Here is a 22,527-nt window from a genome sequence, read left to right as displayed (position 1 = left end):
GCCTCTCAGTTCTGCAAAAAAATAAAAGAACCGTGTGAAGGGAAGATAGGACAGAAACAAAAAGGCACTGAAATGGGTTTATTTCACTGTTCATGCTCTTGAGAATGGTTTCTTTGGGCTTCTGTCTCAGAGACCTGAGTTTTTCTCAGTCTGGCTTTTTCCAGTACTTTTCGTCTATCTTGCCCCCACTTAACAGCCACAGCTGGTCTTGCCTGCTGCTGCTGTCTCTGGCAGGTGTTGCCTCCAGGTTTTCCCTCAAGCAGGGGCTGATGGGATGGGTGGCATTCCTCCCTCAAACAAAGGAGCTCACTGCATGGTTATAGTGCACATTACCAGTTGTGAACTCCTTTCCCTTAGGAAGAGAGAATTAGACCTTTGCTTGCACTCATACGTCACTGTTGGAGTTTGCTGGTGAACAGCTCTTAGCACCTGTAAAGCTGCCCTTCCCCACAGCACCACAGGCTGCAGGGGACAGATCTGCACAGTCGTGGCTACAGACACAATTTCTAAATAATGTTCCATGATTCCAAACAATTGAACTAAGTATGGTAAATTATTCTATTGTGAGTCCCAAACTGCAGTTCTATTTTCTGTGCATTCTTCTTCCCAGTTCATCAATTTATATAGTAATTTCTTATGTGAACATTTTGTCTTTTTTTTCCTCAGTTTACGCAAGTCCATAACCACTAAATGTTGCCTGTTGCAAAGGGAATTGATATGTCAGGGATTAAATTACAGCAGCTCAATCAGTAACCATCCTAAATGTATTTTTCATCAAATTATCTATCAGGGCAAGTTGATGGCTATTTTTGCTTGTCCTTCAGTTATCAGGGAGACTTTTGCTCTGTTGATGGAATCCAAATTAGCTCACTGAATGCAATTTCTGAATGTGCATTTCATTTGTTCTGTTCTGCAAAACTGATTTCTGATTCTGTTTAATATTTATAATTTTTTTTTGTTTATAATTTAGGATTTAAATCAGGTAGGCACCTTTAAAATCATATCCACAGCCCTTGCTGTGCTATGTTCAGCAGCTCAACAGGCCTCAGTTCACAGGACTGTAATATTACTAGTATCATATTAAATTAATGGAAACACAGACTGGATGTTAGCAAAATACCCCTTTTCAGCAGAGCTTTTTCTTTCCAAGCCCTCATGATCACAAGAAGTGCCAGCTTCTGACTATTGGATGCTCATACTGAGCCCACTCATTTAGTTGTTAGTAGCTAATTTATGTCTTGTCTTTCTATAAGATTCATTGTGATAAGATACCTTAACCTACTTGTACGTGGCAGGAGTGCTTTTCCTGAGCAAGAATATTCTGTCTTTGTTGTGTATTTAATTGTATTTTAAGGGAAAGGTTTATTAACAATGAAGGATCACCTGGCTGGGTTTTTATTGTGTATATGAGCTAAGTTTATATGCAAGTATCTGATTACTGCTGTGGAAAGAGACTTTCAACTTGATTAGATTAAATCAAATTAGAAGCTTGATTTTGTTTGTTCTTATCTTTCTGAATGCCATCTTTATGGCACAGAATTTGCTTATAGGCATCTGCAATAGAGAGGGCATATAGTGATTATCTCACTGCAGTCTGAAACTTGTGTACAAATGTTCACCTTGCTTAGGTTTGTTTGTCTGAACTATTTTTATTCAGATTGTCTCTATTCATTTGCTAATTTAAATGCACTAAAATACACACTTCTCCTGTCTTAATAGTGAAGAGGAAAAAAAGTTCAAAATCAGAAGCAAAGGGCACTGTGACTAAAGTAACAGGGAAAAAAATAACGAAGATCATTGGGTTAGGAAAGAAAAAGCCATCAACAGATGAACAGACCTCATCAGCTGAAGAAGATGTTCCAACGTGTGGTAAGTGAATTTTCTCTTTCAGTCTTAAATGTGCATTGCAACTAGCCCAGGAATTCCTCTAAAATTGCTTTTACTGCTATGATTCTTCCCCCAATATCAGAAGGATGCACTGAGACTGGAAGAGGAGTAAACTAATCAAGAGCTTATAATTTGGAAAGAGACTAAAAGAGCGTTACTTTAAAAAAAAATTGGTAGCACATGCTCTTTGCAAAGGTAAAGGGGAAGACGAGTGTGGACAAAAAGCATAAAGAAACACGAGCTGTTTTCAGACAAATGACTATGAAGTAAATTTAGGCAAAAAATGAGAAGGTTCTTGGGTAGGGAACAAGTCATTTATGATGGGCTGTGATGAGATTTTATAGGATAGCAGTCAAAATGGCAGTCAGCTAACCTCAGCCAAAGAGTTTTGAGTTTAATTATTGGTTCCTAAAGTTGTACCTACTGGGCAAAACTTGAATGAATGACGTGACAAATTTCAAGTCAGCTATTTTAACTCCTAAGGTTGATCACTCAAAATGATGGTTGTAGTACTTGGCAGCACCAAGGAAGTATATAAAAAGGCATTCAGAAAATGCTTATGTTTTGTTTCTTAGCTGTTAGTGTTTGCTCAGTTTAGGACTTTGTGCAGCACACTTAGCTGATGTCCTCACAGCTCTGGTATTTTCAGCCAATGCAATTTGCATTCTCCTTTTTTTGCCTTCTGGTGTTCCAGTATTAAGTAGCAGTTCCATATGTTAATAAGGCTGAACCTGCCCTTCTCCAAATCCCTTTTTAAAAAAAAATTTCCCTAGAAAGAAAGCTGTGAAGCAGTTGCACCAGATTCTGAATTTGAATTTCCCTTTTCCCCTATAATTGACTAGTAAAACTTGGGGAAATGCAAAAATGTGTGATTAGGCAGAAGCTGGCAGAACTCATGGGTGCTTGAAATGTGATAGATGCTCACCCAATGGGAAAGGAGCAGATTCACGGACCACCAGTGAGAACTTCATAGATCACAGGTGGCTCTCAAGCCACAGTTTGGGAATCATTCACATAAGCAATCTTTGATTAAATAAGTGTGTGTATATAAGTCTATACATCAGCTAAGTACAGATGTGTTTTATCAACCAAAAGAACAGCTGGGAAAAGCTGTGCCCAGCAAGATGCATTGTCTGAAGCATCTGGCTTCCATAAAAGCTCAAACTTCCGGGGTCTCATACTCCATTGATTATTCCGTATTATGTGAGATGTTAACCACAGCTGTACAATCTAATTCCTGGTAATTCTGTCATTATTTCAGATGTGGACATAAGTATAGCCATTACTATTGCCTGCATTTGGCTCTACTCAACACCACTTGCAGATTTTATAGGAAAATACAGAAGTGTCTAGGCTTTGGTCGTTGCAGGAAGTCTTTGCAGCAGGAGTTTCTCACCACCAGTTATTTGGCTCAGTGCTATGCCCTCTGGGAGGCTGCTCTATAGTTTAAGACTTTACACTTTAAAAGTCTCTACCTCCCATGAACAAAGGGAGAAGCCCAGGGGGGCTGCAGGGGACACCCAGCTAGTGTGAAAGTGCAAACCCACCTGCAGTCAGAATCATGTGAAGAGCTCTTCCCTACAGCGTCACTGGTCTTTGCCTGGGCTAAGCTGAAGTGCTAATACCTCAACTGGGAACACAGTCAAGGCATTTTGCTCATGTCAACTGTTGGCTTTTTAAGTAGAGATGTGTGGGAGGAAAAGCATGGGGTCCTACTTAGTTCAAGGGAAATAGCAGGGTTTGGAAGAGCTTTTCTGAGAGGTGCATTGGGAGCAGGGGCAGGGGGGGGAAGTACTGCCTGAAAAAAAGGACTCTCACTGCAAAACAAGCCAGCTGGCACATGAAGGGTTTTCCATTTCTAGGGATTATATTATAATGCACAGCTATATACAGGGTTTTGTTACAGGAGAAGGGAGGAGAGCTGGAGAGTGTGATCATCACGAGGAGCCAAAATCAGAAGATCGTGAACATCCACCTTTTTTTTTTTTTTATGGCCCCTTCCAAGATGTACACAATTCTGATCTGCTATATCCTGTTGGATCAAGCTTTGACATTGGAATCACAATGATGGAAAGGAAACCCAGAAAAAATAATGATAGTCATAGTTTTAATGAAAACCAAAGATATAGCTATCCAACAGGATTAAATGAAAATCAGACCTGAGATAGTTTTTTTACATTAATTCTGGCCTGTGCAAGATATCATTTGTTTCCTTCTTCACAGCCTGTTTGGAAGCAGCAACATACTAACTTCGTGTGCAATTCATAATGAGGCAGAAAAAGTAAAAGATATCTTTTTTTTATTTTTTTTTTTTCATTCCCAAGCTAAATGAGCAGGAAAATTGGACATTGTCTTGATTTTAAGGTTTGAGTCTGGAACAATTGTTGCTATGAGATAGAGAAGGAAAAACACTGCACACTTCCCATCTAGTGATATTATATGCCTAGACACTGTAATCAGTATAGAACATGATATGAAAAGCAGGGTTTTTTTTAAAGGCAGTTTGTTACTGAAATGTTGATCTGTGGTAAGGATACTGTATTATCCCAGGGGAAAAAAAATAAAAACTTTGTTTAAACTTCTGTCTTGAATTGTAGCTAAATTTCATATACATTTACTTGTTGAATTTTAAGCCAATATGAATTTTATTATTTGCATTGGTAATGATCTTTTAAGTTCTGCTTTAAAAGTCGCAAACCAGACATGCATTCTTCTTTCTAAATGAAGTTAGAATGTGTAACAACAATGCTTAGTAGGTCTTTAAAACAGTAATTTTGGGTCCTACAGAAGGTGGCTTACCAGCTAATTATACAATATGAGATGTGATTTTCCCAGAAAATGTTGATTAGCCACACTTCTCAAAGTCATTACACGTGGAGAAGGTGGGTCTTCTGTGTGAGCACATACGCTGGGTATGTTTCCTTTTATCACTACCCCTCTCCCATTCTTGCTAGAGTCTTGGGGGTTGGTGTGCCACTGCAGTGACTAATACAGAGCAGCCATTTCCATGTGAGCAGCATCACATCTTGATGCTTATTTCCAAGTTATTGGCACAGTGAAAGTTTTCATTAAAAGAAATTGGTAGTGTCATTAGCTTGTCTTCCTAAAATTCATCTGGACTTTCTATTATAAGATATCTAAGTGCTAGAATTATATTGAAAAATTAGTTTTGTCTTGTATTGTTTTTCCTTTTCTTTTAAAAGAAAGTCAGGAATAAAATATATCATTATTCATTTTATTGCAGGATATCTAAATGTGCTCTCAAATAACCGTTGGCGTGAGCGCTGGTGCAGAGTGAAAGATAATAAACTCATTTTCCACAAGGACAGGACAGATCTGAAGACACACATTGTTTCTATCCCTCTCCGTGGCTGTGAAGTCATCCCAGGACTGGATTCAAAGCATCCTCTGACCTTCCGCCTGCTCCGAAACAGGCAGGAGGTTGCTGTGCTTGAGGTGCAGTAGTTGCTAAAGGCTATGACTTGTAGGAACATCCACAAGCTAAACTAGAGAAGCACATACAATCTGGTCATTCAAAAACATCTTTGGAATAATATTATTGCAGAGCTGGATAATGAATATGGCATGAGAGATGAATATTAAGGATTTGTAGGCAAAGAGAGAACAGAGATTTAATACAACTCAGAAATCTTCTCAGTAAGATGCTTTTCTCTGCAGTGGCCTTCTCTTGATTTGCTACTAAAATATCTCTGTTCCATCTCTATACACTTTTACATCAGGCATATAATTACTTCAGGTAAATAACTTAGCAGTAATTAAATACTGGATTCTTGTTGATGGGAACTTTAGAGCTCTTAACCCTCATTTGTCTGCTACTTAAGTGAACCACATTTACTTAGTCTGTATCTGTATCAAGGTAATTGCAGTAAAAAAAAATCTCAATGTGCCAGCACCCTGGGGAGCCTCCTCTGACACACTGCACATGTTCATACTGGCACAATCTTCACCTTGTGAAGGTCATACTTTCATCTGGGTTGGGTGGGTCAGGATTTTTTGGGGGAGGGCTTTATTCATGGTATTTTCAATGCAGAAATGGGGAGACATTTAAAGCCAACTATGATAAAGATATAGGAAGAGGCAACCTTTTGTTTCAGTGGCAGGATGGACGCTTTGACCACTTTCAAGTTCCAGCTGGAGGTCACATTAGTCTCCTCTCCTTGCAACCAGACCTGTTATATGCAAGCAATTCACAGAAGCTCAACTAGAAAGTAGCTCAAGGAATTGTGAAGGGCAAGAAAATATTTTAAAAGAATGAGAAATTTAGATAGCACATGGTTTCTTCTCCTCCACCTTTTTTCTTTTTTTTAATTTTGCAATTTTTTAACTTTATATTTGCAAAATATGAGAAACAGAAAATTATTTTAAGGATATTCATGTTCGCATTTGTACCCTTAGTAAAACAATTGCCATCATCTAGACAAATGTATTGGAATTTTTCAAAAAACAACACTAAAATTTCTTTTACTATTTCATTTTCCCCTCATTTCTACTTAGGACTAAGATTTTCTTCTTAGGAGTTATCCTAACTAAAATCCCCAGCTAGCATAGGAAAATAATTCTTTTACAGCTTTAAATTTTCTGAAGTCTAAAATTAGCATGACTTTAATCTAAATCCACTAGCCTTAAACAATTATTTTTTCTTCTTTTTTTTTGGAGATTGCCCACTTTGTATTACATCAGAACTGATGAGCACATAGCTTACTTAAAGTGCACTCCTTCAGCAGAGTGGACTTAAAAAGAAATCCTGGGGGTTTAGGAGTTCAGCAGAGAGAAACCAGAGCCTCTCATACAATGTGGTAGCAATTTGTCAGGCAAGAGGAATGTGCTGTTTTGAAATAATGCTCAGTGACAGACCAAACACCTGATGTACACCCTTTCCCTCTCCTCATAGGCATCCTCCTCTGAAGACATGGGCAGATGGATAGGAATTTTGCTGGCGGAAACAGGGTCTTCGACAGACCCTGGTGCTCTGCACTATGACTACATTGACGTGGAAATGACGGCAAGCGTCATCCAGGCTGCCAAACAGACCTTCTGGTGAGAGGCATTCAGCTACCCAGGTGTTTCCAGTACTGTGAGAATTTATATCCTTACATTAACTCCAGTGCCAAGAGCACTTATCAAAATCCAGCCCCTTTTGCCAGATATTGAACTCCTGAAGTGTTTCGGCATCACAGCCTGTTAGATGTGTTTATGATTATCGTGCTGGCGTCCTACGACATTTTGTAAAAGATGCAGACACCATCCAACTTTTCTCAAATCTTTACTTATTTTTTCAGTAAGTCTCCTTATCAAGTGCTATATTTTAATTTTTTATTTTGCCTGAAGATTTTGAACTATCCCTGGAAAAAGATTAATACGCTGAAAATTGAATAAATATGCTGCTATGTAGTCTACTTTTATCTGTTGGCTATGTTTGCTTTACCCATAGCCAATGTGTATAGCATTATTAGCCAATATATGCTGTACACTCAAAATGTACAGCAAATTTAAGTCTTGGATAGTTACATTTTTAAAGTTTCCTTCTCAAGTTCTTTTTTGATTAATTAACAACTTTATCATGCCTGCACCAGTCCAATGAATTTGTGAGGTTTAATTTAGGAGGTGGAAACTGGGAAGGTGTCTAGGGTGCAGCATAGAAACTGTTTAAATTGCAAATCAGTATAGTGAATTCCCCATTAGTGATCCTGTGCTAAGAAAAATAATGCATACTTAGCTAATATAATGATTTACATATTCCAATCTGTTCACATATTCAAAGCAGTTTTTGTTGGGAATAGAGAGTAATTTTTCCTTGGCTAGATGAAGCTGTGTGGAGACAGGAGTGAAGGTTTAGAATCCCAAGGATGGTTGGGAAAGGCAGGATGCTCTGATGCAGATGTACCCTGTGGTTTACTGGGGTCAGAAAACAGGTGGCCTGAGAAGAAGGCTGGCAAAGGTGTCATCCCTCATCTCCCTGCAAAATGAGACTCCTCACAAGTCAGGAATTGGTGTGACTTTAATATATTTGAGATTCACATCCCATCTGCCCATCATAACTTTAAACAGACTGAAAATGCGAAACAATAAGGCAAAAACTTCAGAATTTTCCAAAAGAAGACTGTCCTGCCATTAGTGAGGTGTTAAGAGGGTGTTAATGCGGGAAAATGCACAGCTTCATTCACCATCTAGTTTGAATGACTTCTATTACAAATCAAAGTGACTCAGAGTTACCACAAGCCCAGTTTTGTGAAAGCCAGATAATTTTGGTAGAATCAAAATGCACTTCACTTACAGACTTACATTAATATTTGTTTTGAAGTTAATAGGCATCAGAAAGTTTATCCTGTGTTGACATGTATTTTTGCTTCAGTCAGCATCTAGCAATAACCACATTTAAGAAAGAAATAGAATGGAAACCTTTTCCTCTGAATATTGCTTGGCTTTCTTTTTCTGAACAAATGTGATATTAATTGGAGCCAAGTGAAAAAAAATATGCAACTAGATCATGTTAGAAAGGAATGTCAAGCAACTTGCAAAATAACAGAATTTGCCCTATTAAGAATTAGTTAAAATTCATTGGGTGTCTTTAGAAATCTGTAAGAGCTTGTTCATAAGCGGCTAGAGTAGGTGTCTGCTGATTTTCAGCTACTCTTAGAAAATGAGGAGAAATGACAATGATACTTAAAGGTTAATAAAATACTATTGCTATTGCTGTCCTTTATAGAATGAATATCAGTATTCCAAAGTAACTACGCTTATCATTAAAGCTTTGATTATCGCACAGTCACTTCAGGATTATTGGTTATTCGTTTCCTGAAACTGATGCTTTGTGAACGGCGCTTCATTAGTAGTCCCATCAATTTTCATCGTCTAAATCATTAGGTATCTAGAAAAGGCTGAAAAAAAAATGCTTCCAAGCAGGTTTACTCCATGTGCTTTCCCACCTAGCAGTTTCAGAATACAATTAACTTACATGAATGTATCTGTAAACAGGATTAATGAGGCTTAGTGAAATAATGCTTATGAAGTGCTTGCAGATACTTAGATATATATTAGCTTCCTGTGGTGGTGTAAATAGTTACCACAGGTGCATCAGATATCATTAAAGAATATCCCAGTTTTCAGACATGTTTATTGTGCATTACTCTCATTAAAGCTACCTAAATAGAAATACAGTAACAATTCCAAGTGCAGTCCTTCAGACTAACCAGAACCACTTGAATAATGTTCTTCATTAAGAGGAACAGTAAACAAATGCAGCCCTTTAATAATGTGTAATCAAGTATGAGATAAGATACAGTTAAAAACATTTTTTATCATGGAATTTATCTTGAGCCTTTTGTTGTTCATTTGTTTGAAGTAAGAAAAGCTTCTTTCAAATGACTACTTCACTACTGCCCTGCCCTAAAGGTTCACACCAAACTGGGCAGGTTCATCCCTCCTGTGAGCCCTGGTCTCCAGTGGCTCAGGTGAGCCACAGTTGGATGAGGTCTGTCTCCTTGTGAATGAGAAATTCAGTGGACTCCATGTTATTCCAAAGCCAAATGAAAGCATCTGTTGAAACCACAGCATTCTTGATCTCCAGCCAGCACTACAGAAGACCCTCTCTGCTGTAGTAGGGCTTTATCATATTTTATGAATGTCAGCACAGAGTCTGAATAGCTCCATTGTTTAGGATGGGAAGCTTTGTTTTCCCATACACCTGAAGCTATAGAAATTATTTGGGATCTCACTCTATACCTCATTCAATTTCAGCAGTTCCTACAAAGTAAAACTCATCTTAGGGATTATAATTGCTATTGGACCTGATTCTTCCGTTTTCTTCATTGTGAGATCTTTTCTCCCAATGCAAAACCAATTGTAGCCTGTGATATCTTGCATGTCTTCTGCAGAATTCCAGTAAAACAAGCTTCAATGTTGATTTTGGAGAGAGAGGGAAACAAACAAGCAAACATACATACATATACCTATACATATACATAGATCTATATATCTGTATCTCCATTTTGAAGTGTCCAGAGGGCTCAGATCCACAGTGTGAAACAAAGCAAGAGGTGATGCACAGGGACATGATTTAGTGGACTTGGCAGTCTGCTAGGTTAATTGTTGGACTTGATGACCTTAAAGGTCTTTTCCAATCAAAACAATTCTGTGATTCCATTTGCATGCATAATTACCCAGATAGAGTTGGGAAGCATAGTGCCATTGTCCACACTCTACCCAGCCAAATTTTCTGTCATGGAAATAAAAAATTCACAGATTTTGAGGAAGAAAATAGCAAATTTTGATAGATATGTGAACTTTGATTTCATTGAAGTTGTACTTTTTTTACAGATTTGTGCTGGATTAAATTCTTGGTTCTCCCACTTCCTAAGTTTGTATCCCCCTGGGCATGCACCCAGCAACACCTGCTTCCCTGCGAGGCAGACAACAAGGGAGCTTTTATGGGACACTGCAAGCTGGGTTATAACATAGATCAGCAGGTTCCCATGTAAAGATGCCACCGAGCAGCTACAGCTGTTGCCCTCCTGGCTTTCACACCATCTTATCCCCTCTGTAAGAATGGAGTACAGGAACAAATGTTGTGATATTGGCTGCTAGCCCCAACGTGTGAGTAGCAAAAGAAAGAAAACTGTCTTCAGCTTTTTGGCAGAAAGTGAAGAGATGTGTTTCCAGGCTGCATAATCATATACAAGGAGCATACCACTGAATTGTAATTTAGACTTAGGTTCAAGCGCTGGTTTTTATTATTTTTATTTTGCTTTATTCAGTTTTATGAACAGACGAGTTATATCTACCAATCCGTACCGGGGAAGTGCTGCCAATGGCTACGCCTGCCCGAGCGGAATGGCACTTCATTATGATGATGTTCCCTGCATCAACGGATCGGTAAGAGTTGAATTTGCACAGAACAAATGGTTTGCATGTGTTGAATGCACGGACATCTGAAAATTATATTATCTAAAAAGTCCCACTGGGGAGTTTCCAAATGAAGTCCTATTTTTTTGATTGGAGACTGCAAACTTCTCTCACACCTACAGAGCACTTGGGGTGTAAGACATACTGGTTACGTTAACCTGCACGTGACCCAATGTGCGTTTAGAAAGCAGTTGCCTGTTGATGATTTGTTGCCAAGTCCTTGAATATAATACTCACTTGAGAGACTTTTTTTAGATCACACCGGACCTGGTAAAAACTCACTCACACCAGGCACTTTTTGTGTTTGGAAAAAAACCAAAACACCTCTCAGTTCCTAAAGCTGATACTGCTCATCCCAAAGGACAGCCACAGAGGTCACTTCCATCTTCAGAATTTGCAGAGCTGATCGTAGACAGATGTGTAATATGGTTTAACACATACATATATGTGGTCCTCCAGAAGATTTACAGGGGCATTAAAGGTCATGTCAGTTCTTCATTTGGGCTGCTTCATAAAGACTCCCACTAAGGCTGAACTCGAGACATTTTGTTTCACAGTGTTAAGTGGACTGCAAGTTCAGTCCTCCGTCATGCCAGAAAGTTGGTAGAAAGCCCCTTTTAGGAACAACACATCACCACATGTGATGAGTAGTCTGTATGTGTAGTTCTTGCATGTGCTTATGCCTTTGTGTGAGTAGTGAGTGTACTGCCACAGCCAGGCTGGATTAAGGAAGGATATTTGGCAACCAGGTTGGTTCCTTTTAAGCTTAATTGAATGAATCACTGAGGTATTGTTATTGAGCTTTGCATTTTTCTGAAAAGAAAAAAAAAAAAAACACAAGAAAAAACAAACAAGAAAAAAAAAGAATGACCTATAGCTATTTTAGCTGGTTAGCTCAGCATAATAATTCTCCAACAAATAAAATGTAATACTGTATACCAGCAGCTGGCATTCACTGGGAAGACACATAACCTGAAGAAAGAAAAGGAAAAAAAAACAGAACAACAACCCTCTTGGCTTTTGCTAACTGTTAGGCCATATTACATGTAACAACTCTTGTACCAGATGTAATCCCACAGCTTCATCTGTGTAGCCTGAGTATGCCCATTAATACAGTCAGCTTGTGCCCCTCAGGTGACGATGCAGTCTGTGAGCAACACAGGTGAGCGGGTAGTGCTGGTTTGCTCATGCTGTGGAAAATGCACAGGGGTGAGGCCAGGAGCCCTGTAATGCAATGCTTCCTTTTCACTCTGTGTCCTCCCCCCCCCTTTCTAAATAGCTTGAATTAAGCTTAAGCAATAAGTATATGCTTGCTACACACTGAGGGCTTGCTATGGTCAAAAGGATGACTAACGTTTTAATTTCTCTTAGGAGGTTCTGCATGGTGTATTGTTTACTAACTGCCAAAGTGTATGTGTTGCAGTGGGAACCAGAAGATGGCTTTCCTTCTCCTCGTAACAGGAACACTGGAGAAGAAATGCTTTATGATAACGCAGGCCTGTACGATAACTTGCCGTCTCCAAAAATCTTTGCGCGCTATCCGCCAGCTGACAGAAAACCCAATAGGTCATCTACTGACAAACTCTCCTCTAACCATTACAAATACCCTGTCTCATCCAATCTGTCTTCTGCTCAGTCTGTCACTAATACCTCTGCTGTGGGGAGGGGATCTGGCTCGCAGGTACTGTACTATTTCATACTTAACAAAGCTTTATATTATTGGCTGTTCTGTTTACCTGGTTGTTATCTTAAGGACCTTGGGCTATTTCAGTCCCTTAGTATTAGCACGGAAGTGCTTGGAGTTTGGGCATGCAGGCCACTGCAAATGAAACAGGTTTGCTAAGTTGTAAAATCAGTTTTGAAAGCATTGGCACCTGAGAAAAGCTTTTCCTACAAGTTGTCTCTGATTTACAGGTTGTGGGTAATTAAAAAAATAATGATGTAACCTTCCAAATTTAAACTGAATGCATATCTAGCCAGTTTCTGTCTCCTTAGGCAGTGATGACTTCAAAAAAGAAAACTGAAATGTGACCTGGCTGTGACAGCAAATTTTCCTCTCTAGGATTTTTCTAATTGTATATTGTATATTCTGTGATGATAAATATTGTGAATATATACATATATATATTCATAATAACATATATATATATACTGAATAATATTGTATCTATTGTGTATATACCTCAATTAAATTACTACCTTTTATTTTCTTCCCCTGAAAAAGCATAAGCCTTTGTCTATGCTACTTTCTGAGGATGGCCTCTGGCTTGTGGACCTCAGCTGAAACTAAAGTGAAGCTATAGAGAAATTAAATCCTGTATGCCCAGCCTCTATAGCAGGCAGACCCCAGCAAAGCAAACCTCACTCACAGCCACACTGGGAATCTTTAGAGCCTGTAGCCAGCCTTCAAAGTGAGCCTGTGAATGTACCACAGAGTTGTGTGGGTTTTCAACCTAATATGAAGTTGAACAGTTAGATAACTGGCTGCTTTAAATAAGGTACCTGTCATATTGCATGTTAGCTCACTTAACCCCTATAAAAATATTAGAATATTAGAATATTAGAAGTCAGTGAAGTTGCAGAGTTGGAGGTGGACTCAAGCAATGAATAGCCGTGATCCTAGGCTGCAGCAGCAAGCATGCTGTTGTGCTCCCTGTTCAGTCCTCAAAAGCTTTTGGAAGCAGGTGACCAGAGTATGGCACACGTATGCCCTGAGTTCACCTAAGGTATCCACCCCCCCGAGAAACACTGCAAGGACAGTGTTCCTCTTCTCAGGGTTCAGTTCAGTGCAGGACAGTCCTCAAAATGGAAACCCCTTGGACATGAAATGTACTGTTTCCGGTAATCTTTTGAGCTCGGCTGGCCATTATGAGAGTTTTTATTGAGTAAGAAAAAATTGTAATTCATAGCTAAATGTTGTATAAGAGGAAACTGATATGTTAAATCCTAACATTTAAACACATACAATAATAATAATATTGTTTTGAAAAAAAGTCCATGCAGTACAAGGGTGACGAGGACATATAGTAAATAAGAAACTGTTTGTGTGGCAAACCCAGTTGGGTTTTTCTGTATGAAATTAACTCCAACAAATTGGTGTTTAGAGAATCTTTACTGTATAACATTACTCAATGGTACAACTTCTCTGCCTCGCAATGGCTTTCTTAATATAGTAAATGCCACAGTTTTAAATAATTTGGAGACTGCAATGCCACCAGAGATGTTCATCCCCTTGTTATCTTATGCTGGCTGGTGTGGCTCCCACTGAGGAAGCAGCTCAGACACAACATCTCTGGAGGAAGCGGTGTCTCCAGCTCAGTCAATGTGCTCTGCTAAGGCTCTCTGAGCAGGCGGCTTTTTGTCAAGTTTTGCCCTTGATGAAATGGTGACTGTAATGCCAGTGGCACAGGAATAACTGGAGCCCATTTGTACTTGTGTTTTCAACCAGTTTAAAGGCAAGAAGCCTCCTGCAACTGCTAATGGGCTCACGGGAAAAGGGAGAACTTTAAATAGCCAGCCCAAGAAAACAGAATCAGTGTCATGTGTGAAGCGCACTGCGTCCAGTAAGTATGTCTCCTCACTGCTGCCTCACTCACGAATGCAGTCATGAGGATACCCAAAATAGATGTTGTCTTGGCAAACAAGATAAAAGAACCACTGTGGTTCTTCTGTGGCTGAGAGGCTGAGCGGGAGATGCCCACCAAGACTTTGAATAGGAGATACTGTGTGCACTGGTGACTCATCAGTACTCCAGACGTGCCATGAGATAAAGGGTTGTCGTATGGAGAACGGTAAATATGAGATGTGGACCTGTGGCTGCAAAGTCATGAGTGCAGCAGGGGAAAAAAAAAGATAATAATTCTTCATTTGGGGCAGAGAATAATTCTGTATTCCTGTCAAAAGAGGCATATGAGGAGCTAGAAAAGATGTGAGAACACTGTATGGGTCAAAAGTGGAAGCACTCTTGTCACTAACAAAAAAGTTAGAACAAAATGATTAAGACAACCACAAAGCTCAGAAGCTTCCTCAGAGAGGGGAGAGTACAGTTGGTGAGAGAGACATTCAGAAGATAATTCTGGGCAGGTGAATTGCCTCTAGAAAATCCCTAACAGGGATTGCTTTGCTTAAAGAAGAGACAAAAAAGAAATAAAAGTAATCATCTTATGTGGCTTCTGCTAGAGAACGAAAGAATGTATTAGGTTTTTTTAATCCTATGATGAATTTTTAAAGAAGTCATGGACTTAATGGCAACAAGGGAAATTTTAGTTAGACTTCAGTAAAAAAAAGTATTTATCTTTCTAGCCATGCAGGTCAATTGGTATTGGAATAGGTAGTTGTGGGAGTAAAGGCATCTTGGTTACTAAAAGCTGACAAAAACTAATGTAATTACTGTCAGGAATGGCTTAGTTGACGTTGCCTTCAGATATGCAGCCAAAGTGATCTGTTAGCTGACCAATTATTCTTGAGTCTGCAACTGGAGCAGAGGTATAGAAGGGGCTGTGATATAAATTAGACCATGGATACATGGCTCATTCCTGTGAGCCATTGAAAGAAAATGTTTATATGGGAAATTAAAAAGGAAAAAAAAAAAAAGAAAGAAAACTCTCAAATATCAAAATAGCAAGAACATCTTTGTGTTCTCTTATGTCAGACATGTGCTTTTAAGTACCTGAAGTAGGAATGGAAACCAGGCAAAAAGGGCAAACAGGTAGCTTATTCCTCTGACCTCTTCCAATTAAAAATCAAGGGCTCAAAGATAAAGAGTAGCCTCTTTCCTTCTGAATTACATAGAAAGAAAGGGCATTTTTCAAAACCAGTGTACTGTGAGTGGTATTTCTCATCTTCTCTGTCTAAACGTAGAGCCCAAACTATCTATCCCGTATAATTTCAAAAGCTGTGCTTCAGAACTCAGCGGGAATCATGGACCTTGAGAAAAGGTTGGTGGAAGCGGGATGGCAAACTGGGTTCTCAAACCATTAAATGCTTCATGTCATGGTCAGTGTCAGGGAATAGTTTAGAGTGTTAGTGTTCATTTAACTGTAAATAACCACAGTCCAATATGTACAGATGCAGAGCAGTACAAATACGGCAAGAATCGTGTGGAGGCAGATGCAAAGAAGTTACAGAGCAAAGAGGAGGAGCTGCTAAAGAGGAAAGAAGCTCTCAGGAATAGGCTGGCACAGCTCCGAAAAGAAAGAAAAGATCTTCGTGCTGCCATTGAAGTCAATGCTGGTAGGAGGTGCTTTCTTTGTGCTGAATTCTACCCAGGCTGGGCTTAATAATCCAAATAGCTTTGTATTCTGTGCTGTAGATGTGCCACTACATGAAGTTTGATTTTGATGTTAAGCAATACTCTATAATATCTATATTTGCTTTCTGTATATAGAATACAAATAATATATAATACAAATATATCTTATATATAGGTATAGGGTATATACTTATTTTAGATAGTGTGTACGCCTGTAAACACCTATGAAATTACACTGATGGGCACTTCAGACAAGCAGAACATGGGAATAATTGCATTTTGACTTCCTAATTATATTTTCATTACATGGAAAAATTAAAAAAAGAAAAATGGATTTGAAACTAGACTAGAAACCTAAGAAAGGCACCTGAGAGAAAGCACTTGATTTCTGTTGCTAAATTTTTACATCAATTTTTTTTTTTTTTTTTTTGCAAAATAGGTAACTTTTTTTCTGATGTCACTGATGTTTAGAGATGGTTTTTCTTACTTTTTTAAAGAAGAATATAATTTATGTGTCAACTTAAGTTTATCATTTAAATAAAACCATTGGTGTGATGACAGGCAGGAAGACGCAAGTGATTCTGGAAGACAAGTTAAAGAAGTTGGAAGAGGAGTGTAAGCAGAAAGAAGCTGAGCGTGTAAACCTGGAGCTAGAACTAACAGAAGTGAAGGAGAGCCTAAAGAAAGCCTTGGCTGGTGGCATCACACTGGGCTTGGCTATTGAGCCCAAGTCAGGAACGTCAAGCCCACAGGTACGCAAAGCCATTAACCATGCACCTCCGTGTGCCACAGGCTGGTAAGGCTCTGCCTTCTCAGCTGTACTAAAATGAGTGGGAGCTGAGAGTTTTCAAAAGGTCTGTTAAGGCCAGGAAATCAGAGCAGTCCTAAATGCTGTTCTGCATTATTTGCATTCTTCACCTACATCTGGTGTGCTTTGTACATCAGTGGGGAGCTGGTAGATGTGGAAATCATAGGCAGTATATGTTAGGATAATGTGCAAAAGCTGACACCTCATTGTCTTCAGTAACTGTGAAAGTGCAAAAACTGAGACATTGCTCCATCTCAGGGAGATTAAATGCACCAAAATTATCACGCAAGGACTGAGCCTGTTGTGTTAGCCCCCTCGCAGTAACTGCCACCTTTCGCAAGGGCTGCATCTCACACATTCATGATGGGGTATGGTAATCCTGGCCTAATAATCTGCAGTTCTGAGTCTAGCTAGAAAATACTGCTCGTGTGACTATTTGGAGGAAACTCAATGTAGGGTTTTCCCTCGTTATTAGTCTCCAATTTTCAAGCACCGAACTTTGGAAAACTCTCCAATCTCCAGTTGTGATACCAGTGACACTGAATGCTCGATACCTGTGAACAGCGCAGCAGCTCTGAAGAGACCTCCCTCGTCAAATAATTCTCCATGTCGAGGCCATGTCCTTCGAAAAGCAAAGGTGAGAAGACGTCTAGTCTGTCCTTTTTTCTTACTTAAAAAAAAAATCTTACTTTCTTGTGGTGAGACAGAGAAAGGAAAAGTTGGTTCCTGCTGCTTCAGTAGGTGAAGTTTAGCTTTGAGAGGAGAATGTTCCATAACTAAATCATTTGTATTACTACATAAATACTGATGATTTGGGGTAGCCTTTTGCAGAAGAATCAGTAAGTATTTTTGGAGGCAGATTTGACTCTTCCCTCTCATTCCGTGTTTTTCTGTTCCTTCATAGATTTAATTTGCAAAATTAGTGGTCTGTGGTGTAGACAGTCCATCTAAAATTCATAAATTTATGCTAATCTGTGTAGCAGACAAGTGATTAAAAGAGCACTGTTATAGTAAGTGTTCTGAAATGACACAAGATCAGGTCTGATCTTTTCCAGCTGGTGCAAGAAAAGAACAGTGCTGCATTATAACAATCAACAATGTATTGTGCAAGTATCTACTCTCACATTTAAAGTAGAAAGTAGAATTAATTTCATTTACTCTCACAAGTACCAGCCTTTGGTACTTACCAGCCTTTTACCAGAAGTTTTTGGCCCTCTTGTCTTGTTGATTTTCTAATTTTTTTGCTTTAGTTTAAATGAGATTTTTATGACCATTCTTTGGGGGTAAGTTTGCTTGCAACATAAGCATGTGGGACAGCATGTAACCAAGGGTGACAGTCATAGCATTGGCCCAAGCTTTTGTTGATTAAGTAGTTCACTGCTAATTGTCGTCATAGACAATAATAAAATATAGATTATTTTCATGTTATATATCATAATATATACTTTTATGCAGTCCAGTTCTTTTTACAAAACAATGAAGTATTCCATATAGGCATATTTTTTTAAAGTACCTTTTGTTATGTTGTCTTCATTGATTATATATATTTACAGTGACCAAGCATGAGCCTGGTATCTAAAGACAGCAGGCACTGAAATCCCTGCGTTTCTTCCTGCCATCTCCTTTAATCTCTCTGCCTTGCCCAGGCAATTAATTACTTCTCTCACTGTACCTTATGGGAGTTTTCTCACCCTTCTACCACCATTTCCTCTATCCTTTTCATGTACACAAGCTGCTTTTTCTGCCATTTAGAATCATAGAATCATAGAATGGTTAAGGTTGGAAGGGACATTAAAGATCATCAGGTTCCAGCCTGAAGGAATGGTCATAAAATATGAATGGCCATAAAAATATCATTTAAATCCAACTAACAATTAACCTCAGCATAAATAGGTTTCTATTCTGTTTAACTTTGAAGTTTGCTGCTTGTGTTTCAAATCTGAAAAAGGATTAATGACTCTAAAGCTTATCTGTGTATTCCAATTATACCCTAATTTGTCTCATAAAGATAGCATCTCTAGCGATACACATTGTCTCTTAGGTTTGCAGGTTAGCCTGGTGTTACCTGGGGAATGTGGTCTAGCACAGCACAGTCCTTATGAAAGGGAGTGTTGATCTGTGCTGCACACTGGACAAGCAGATGAAAGCCAGCCATTTAGTCTTTAGAGCTGGAGAGACCAGGGCAGTGTAAAAAACCTAAACGTTTTTGGTGTAAAGAATACCTTCCAGCTGTAGTACATTTATTATGCTCAGCAGAAACCATTCAGGAAAAATCCTGCTGTGTTGTTTGACATTGCTGTGCTTTGGACAGCACAATAGGTTGGTCAAGCTCTTTTGTAGAGGAATCTTGGATGTAAGATTAGGTTAATCAGAAAGGATATGAAGCTACTAAGCATATTTCCCAGATGTGGGTAAAACAACTCAAAGGATCCAATTCAGCTTCAACAGCTTTTTCCTAAAACCTCATCCTCTAAACATTAAGAGTGAAATTTTGCTGAATTAGACAGTGCAACCCAAGCTGTGCTCAGCCCGTTTGCAAGGAGCTGCAGCCAAAGTCTGCCATTAGGTACTCATCTGCAGCATGCCCTGCTTATGGGGGGGGCAAGGTTATCTGTAAGTGTACAAGGGTGGAATCTGGCTCTCAACCCTTTTTGGCCTTTCGCAGTTAAACATGAGCCCAGGCCTTACAGATGGGGCTAAAGAAAGGGTGTCATGTGTGAGTACCCCAGAGCAGAACTTCCTTGGGTCTCCACGCATGGATGTCTGTGCAGTATGTGGGAGTGAAACAGATTTCATGTCTGTGCTAGGGCTTGCATTTTCAGCAACTGGCCAGTCTCCCAGTGTTATGAGGGAATTGTATAAGCATTCATAATGTCTTATCTCCCCCACCCCAGTGCATTTGAATGCACTGAATGCCTCCCTTCTTGCTCTTTTCCTTGCAAAAAAAAATAAAAAAATTTATTATTATTTATTATTTAAAATTGTTATTTTGTTAATCTGCGCTTGGTTGGAAGAAAAGACTGTATTAAAACATGGAAAGCAATGTTCTGCATTAGCATTCCTAGAGAAGCAAAATCTGCCAAATATCCTCACTGTGCAAGAAAAGCAATGATTTGAATATTTTACAGTTCAACTTAATTTCTAAAACCAAATTGTTATGTGTAGCAAGGAAATGGCAATGAGTATTTCTGATCTGTTTTCAAAACTGGTGGACTGGTGAATGTCAACAGTTTTACAATTTGCTTATGTTCAGGGGCTGGAGAAGAAAAGGAGTTTTCTCAGTTTCAGGCTGTCAGTGTTGATTTAAAAATTTTTTCGTTGGCATGATCCTACTGGAGAAATGGAAACAAAGAACAAGTTCCTTCTGCACCTGCAAAAGAAGCTACTGTTTTCAAGGCTCATTTAATACTTAGAAAAATTCTCCTCCCAGTTGCTTAGCCAACGACTTCCTTTAGAGCTTAGGCAGTGTATATGTAGAGAATATACATTTAATATCCATTTTAAAGCAATTTAGTTTTTAACCAATAGTGTGTTAGTTTAGTTTTACCATCCTTTGAAGAGTAAAACTAAATATTTAAAATATATTGTATTTTAATAAATGAAGAAAAGAACTCACAAGATTTAAAAAAATAAATTAACTTTTATCTACCTGCTTTAAATCCAAGATTTTTTCCTATCTTGCTAAAGCAGCCACCAAATGTGACCTTTGCTGTTGCTTTACAATAGTTGAAGAGGTGTGATGGTCATGCAGCTGTTTAGCCAAAGTAATGCCATTACTGCTTTCAGCAGCAGAAATAGATAGTTACATGGATAAGTAACTCAGTTAGAGCTCTTGAACTCTGGAATGAGTGTTAAATTCAGGAATTCAGGTTGGGAGCCAATTCAGCAGGCTGCCTGCAGAGTATCTCTGCAGAGTAACTGGGTGGGAGGGGAATCCACAGAGCCCAGTGCCTGGCTAGGAACAGCAGGGAAGTTGCTCCATGGGATTACATCAGCCAGAGACCAACTCCTTTGCCATCTTCATTGCTTCCCAATTGCTGTAAAGGCGTGATTCAGAGAGTAGGTACAGTGTGGATGTCCTAGGCTGAGCACATCTTCTGCTCCTATGTACTGTTAGGAGATGTTGTAGGTATCGCTCAGTAGCCACGTTTGATTTAACTGGGTACTCAGCTACAGCAGGCTCACGATTTTCACTAATGTGGCAGAATAAATAGCAATACCTTGCTCTGAGACATATGGATGAAGTCATAATAGATTAGGTTCCTGCTATGTATGGTAGGTGATGTCCTTAGCTAACAGGTGGGCAAACTGAGGCACAGAAAGGCACAGTGATTTCTTTAACTTGCCAAGCAATAGCTTAGCTTGGGTTTGTATACAGGAAACAAATGCAATCTAAACTAATTTGCTTTTTGTTACCCTGCTTCTAAGTCTCTCTGCCTCAGTAAGCTCCCCATTTTAGCCATAGGAATATGTGTCATACCATGAGTTTTGTAATAAAAAATGGCAGAGTAGTATGGCAATCACTTGGTGTCAGCTATGAGAGATACTGCATGGCTTCCTGCTGCCTCATGCAAGTAAGTTAGAAAGTCCTATAGATAAATCAGCCTTGCTCCTATTCAGTTCCAGCTGATTGCTTTAGCACAACCGCAGTGTGTGAAGTTGTTCTGTGAGTATCCTTTCCAGAAAACAAACACAGCTTATTCCCCCTGCACTAGGGAAAAAGCTGCTGTATGTAGTTGTGGAGGGGTGGAAGCTGCACAGAAGCACTATCAGGATATACTTGTTCGCATTCCCTAACGAATTTGTGGGCAGAAGGCTGGATCCAGTGAAGTTAATGGAAAAACTGTCACTGACCTCAGCTGGCTTTGGGTTAACCGATCTGATGACATCAGTGAAACATCCTGATTTTCTGTATCTTTTCTTTTCCCACCCCCTTCCAGGAATGGGAGATGAAAAACGGAACATAAATATAGCAAAACCACTCACTTTCCATAAGGGCCTTACCTATTATGGACCAAGACATAGGCTGCAAAAGACTCATCTGAAAGGTGGTATCAAACGGTACAACATAAGAGGTTTTGTAATTCTGTTAATGCTAGCTTGGCGCTAATTCGCCTGTACTCCCTCTACTGTATTGCTGTGTAACTACATGTGCCCCTTTTTATTAGCTGTAACTCTTTATTTCCAACTTCACTGGCAAAGAAAATGAAAACCAAAAAAACCCCCAAACCAACCCCAGGATGTAAAAAAGGAGCATAAAGTCGCCGTTGAAAGTTCACTTTGCTGAAGTAGCACAGCCCAGCAACATCCCTTATATTGCACAGATGGGCTGAATACTGCTGAAGGCTGGTGTGGTAAGACTGATGTGAAATCATTATGGATAAGAAGTACAGGTAAAACTGACTGAGTGAGCTCTGCCCCAGAGGTGGCTGAGTAAAGTCGTGCTCGTTAGCTGTTGCTTTGCTCTTAGCTGTTCATGTGGCAAAAGAAAACTGAAGAAATGTATTCACAGAAGTGGCACAACTTGTTCCAGCTGGGAAGGCAGGAGCTCTTCAGTGCCTCTGTCCTCTACACTGGTGCAAGACTGCAGGATAACACAACTCGGCTATGAAGCATTTTTTAAAAAAATGTTTTAGACAGATGGTTGTTTCTTTCGGGG

General features: G+C 39.2%; 1 protein-coding gene across 2 annotated transcripts in view; it reads left to right on the top strand.

The window, feature by feature from the left end:
• AFAP1 (actin filament associated protein 1) overlaps positions 1 to 22,311 on the top strand; it is a 61,600-nt gene extending 39,289 nt beyond the window's left edge. Inside the window, exons 8-17 of one of the 2 annotated variants that reach the window (XM_010003119.1) lie at positions 1,720 to 1,869; positions 5,132 to 5,343; positions 6,800 to 6,945; positions 10,662 to 10,779; positions 12,233 to 12,490; positions 14,258 to 14,372; positions 15,877 to 16,041; positions 16,622 to 16,812; positions 17,344 to 17,505; positions 21,809 to 22,311. In XM_010003119.1, the coding sequence (XP_010001421.1) occupies positions 1,720 to 1,869; positions 5,132 to 5,343; positions 6,800 to 6,945; positions 10,662 to 10,779; positions 12,233 to 12,490; positions 14,258 to 14,372; positions 15,877 to 16,041; positions 16,622 to 16,812; positions 17,344 to 17,505; positions 21,809 to 21,835 (1,544 nt within the window). In that variant the 3' untranslated portion in view covers positions 21,836 to 22,311. The remainder of the gene's footprint in view (positions 1 to 1,719; positions 1,870 to 5,131; positions 5,344 to 6,799; positions 6,946 to 10,661; positions 10,780 to 12,232; positions 12,491 to 14,257; positions 14,373 to 15,876; positions 16,042 to 16,621; positions 16,813 to 17,343; positions 17,506 to 21,808) is intronic. The other variant, XM_010003120.1, reaches the window with a different exon arrangement.
• Positions 22,312 to 22,527: the final 216 nt, after the last annotated feature.

This window comes from Chaetura pelagica, unplaced genomic scaffold (genome assembly GCF_000747805.2).
Source record: "Chaetura pelagica isolate M959 unplaced genomic scaffold, ChaPel_1.0 scaffold147, whole genome shotgun sequence".
Lineage (NCBI taxonomy): Eukaryota > Metazoa > Chordata > Aves > Apodiformes > Apodidae > Chaetura > Chaetura pelagica.
Note: the sequence above shows the minus strand (reverse complement) of the source record. Positions and strands in the feature narration are given on the sequence as shown.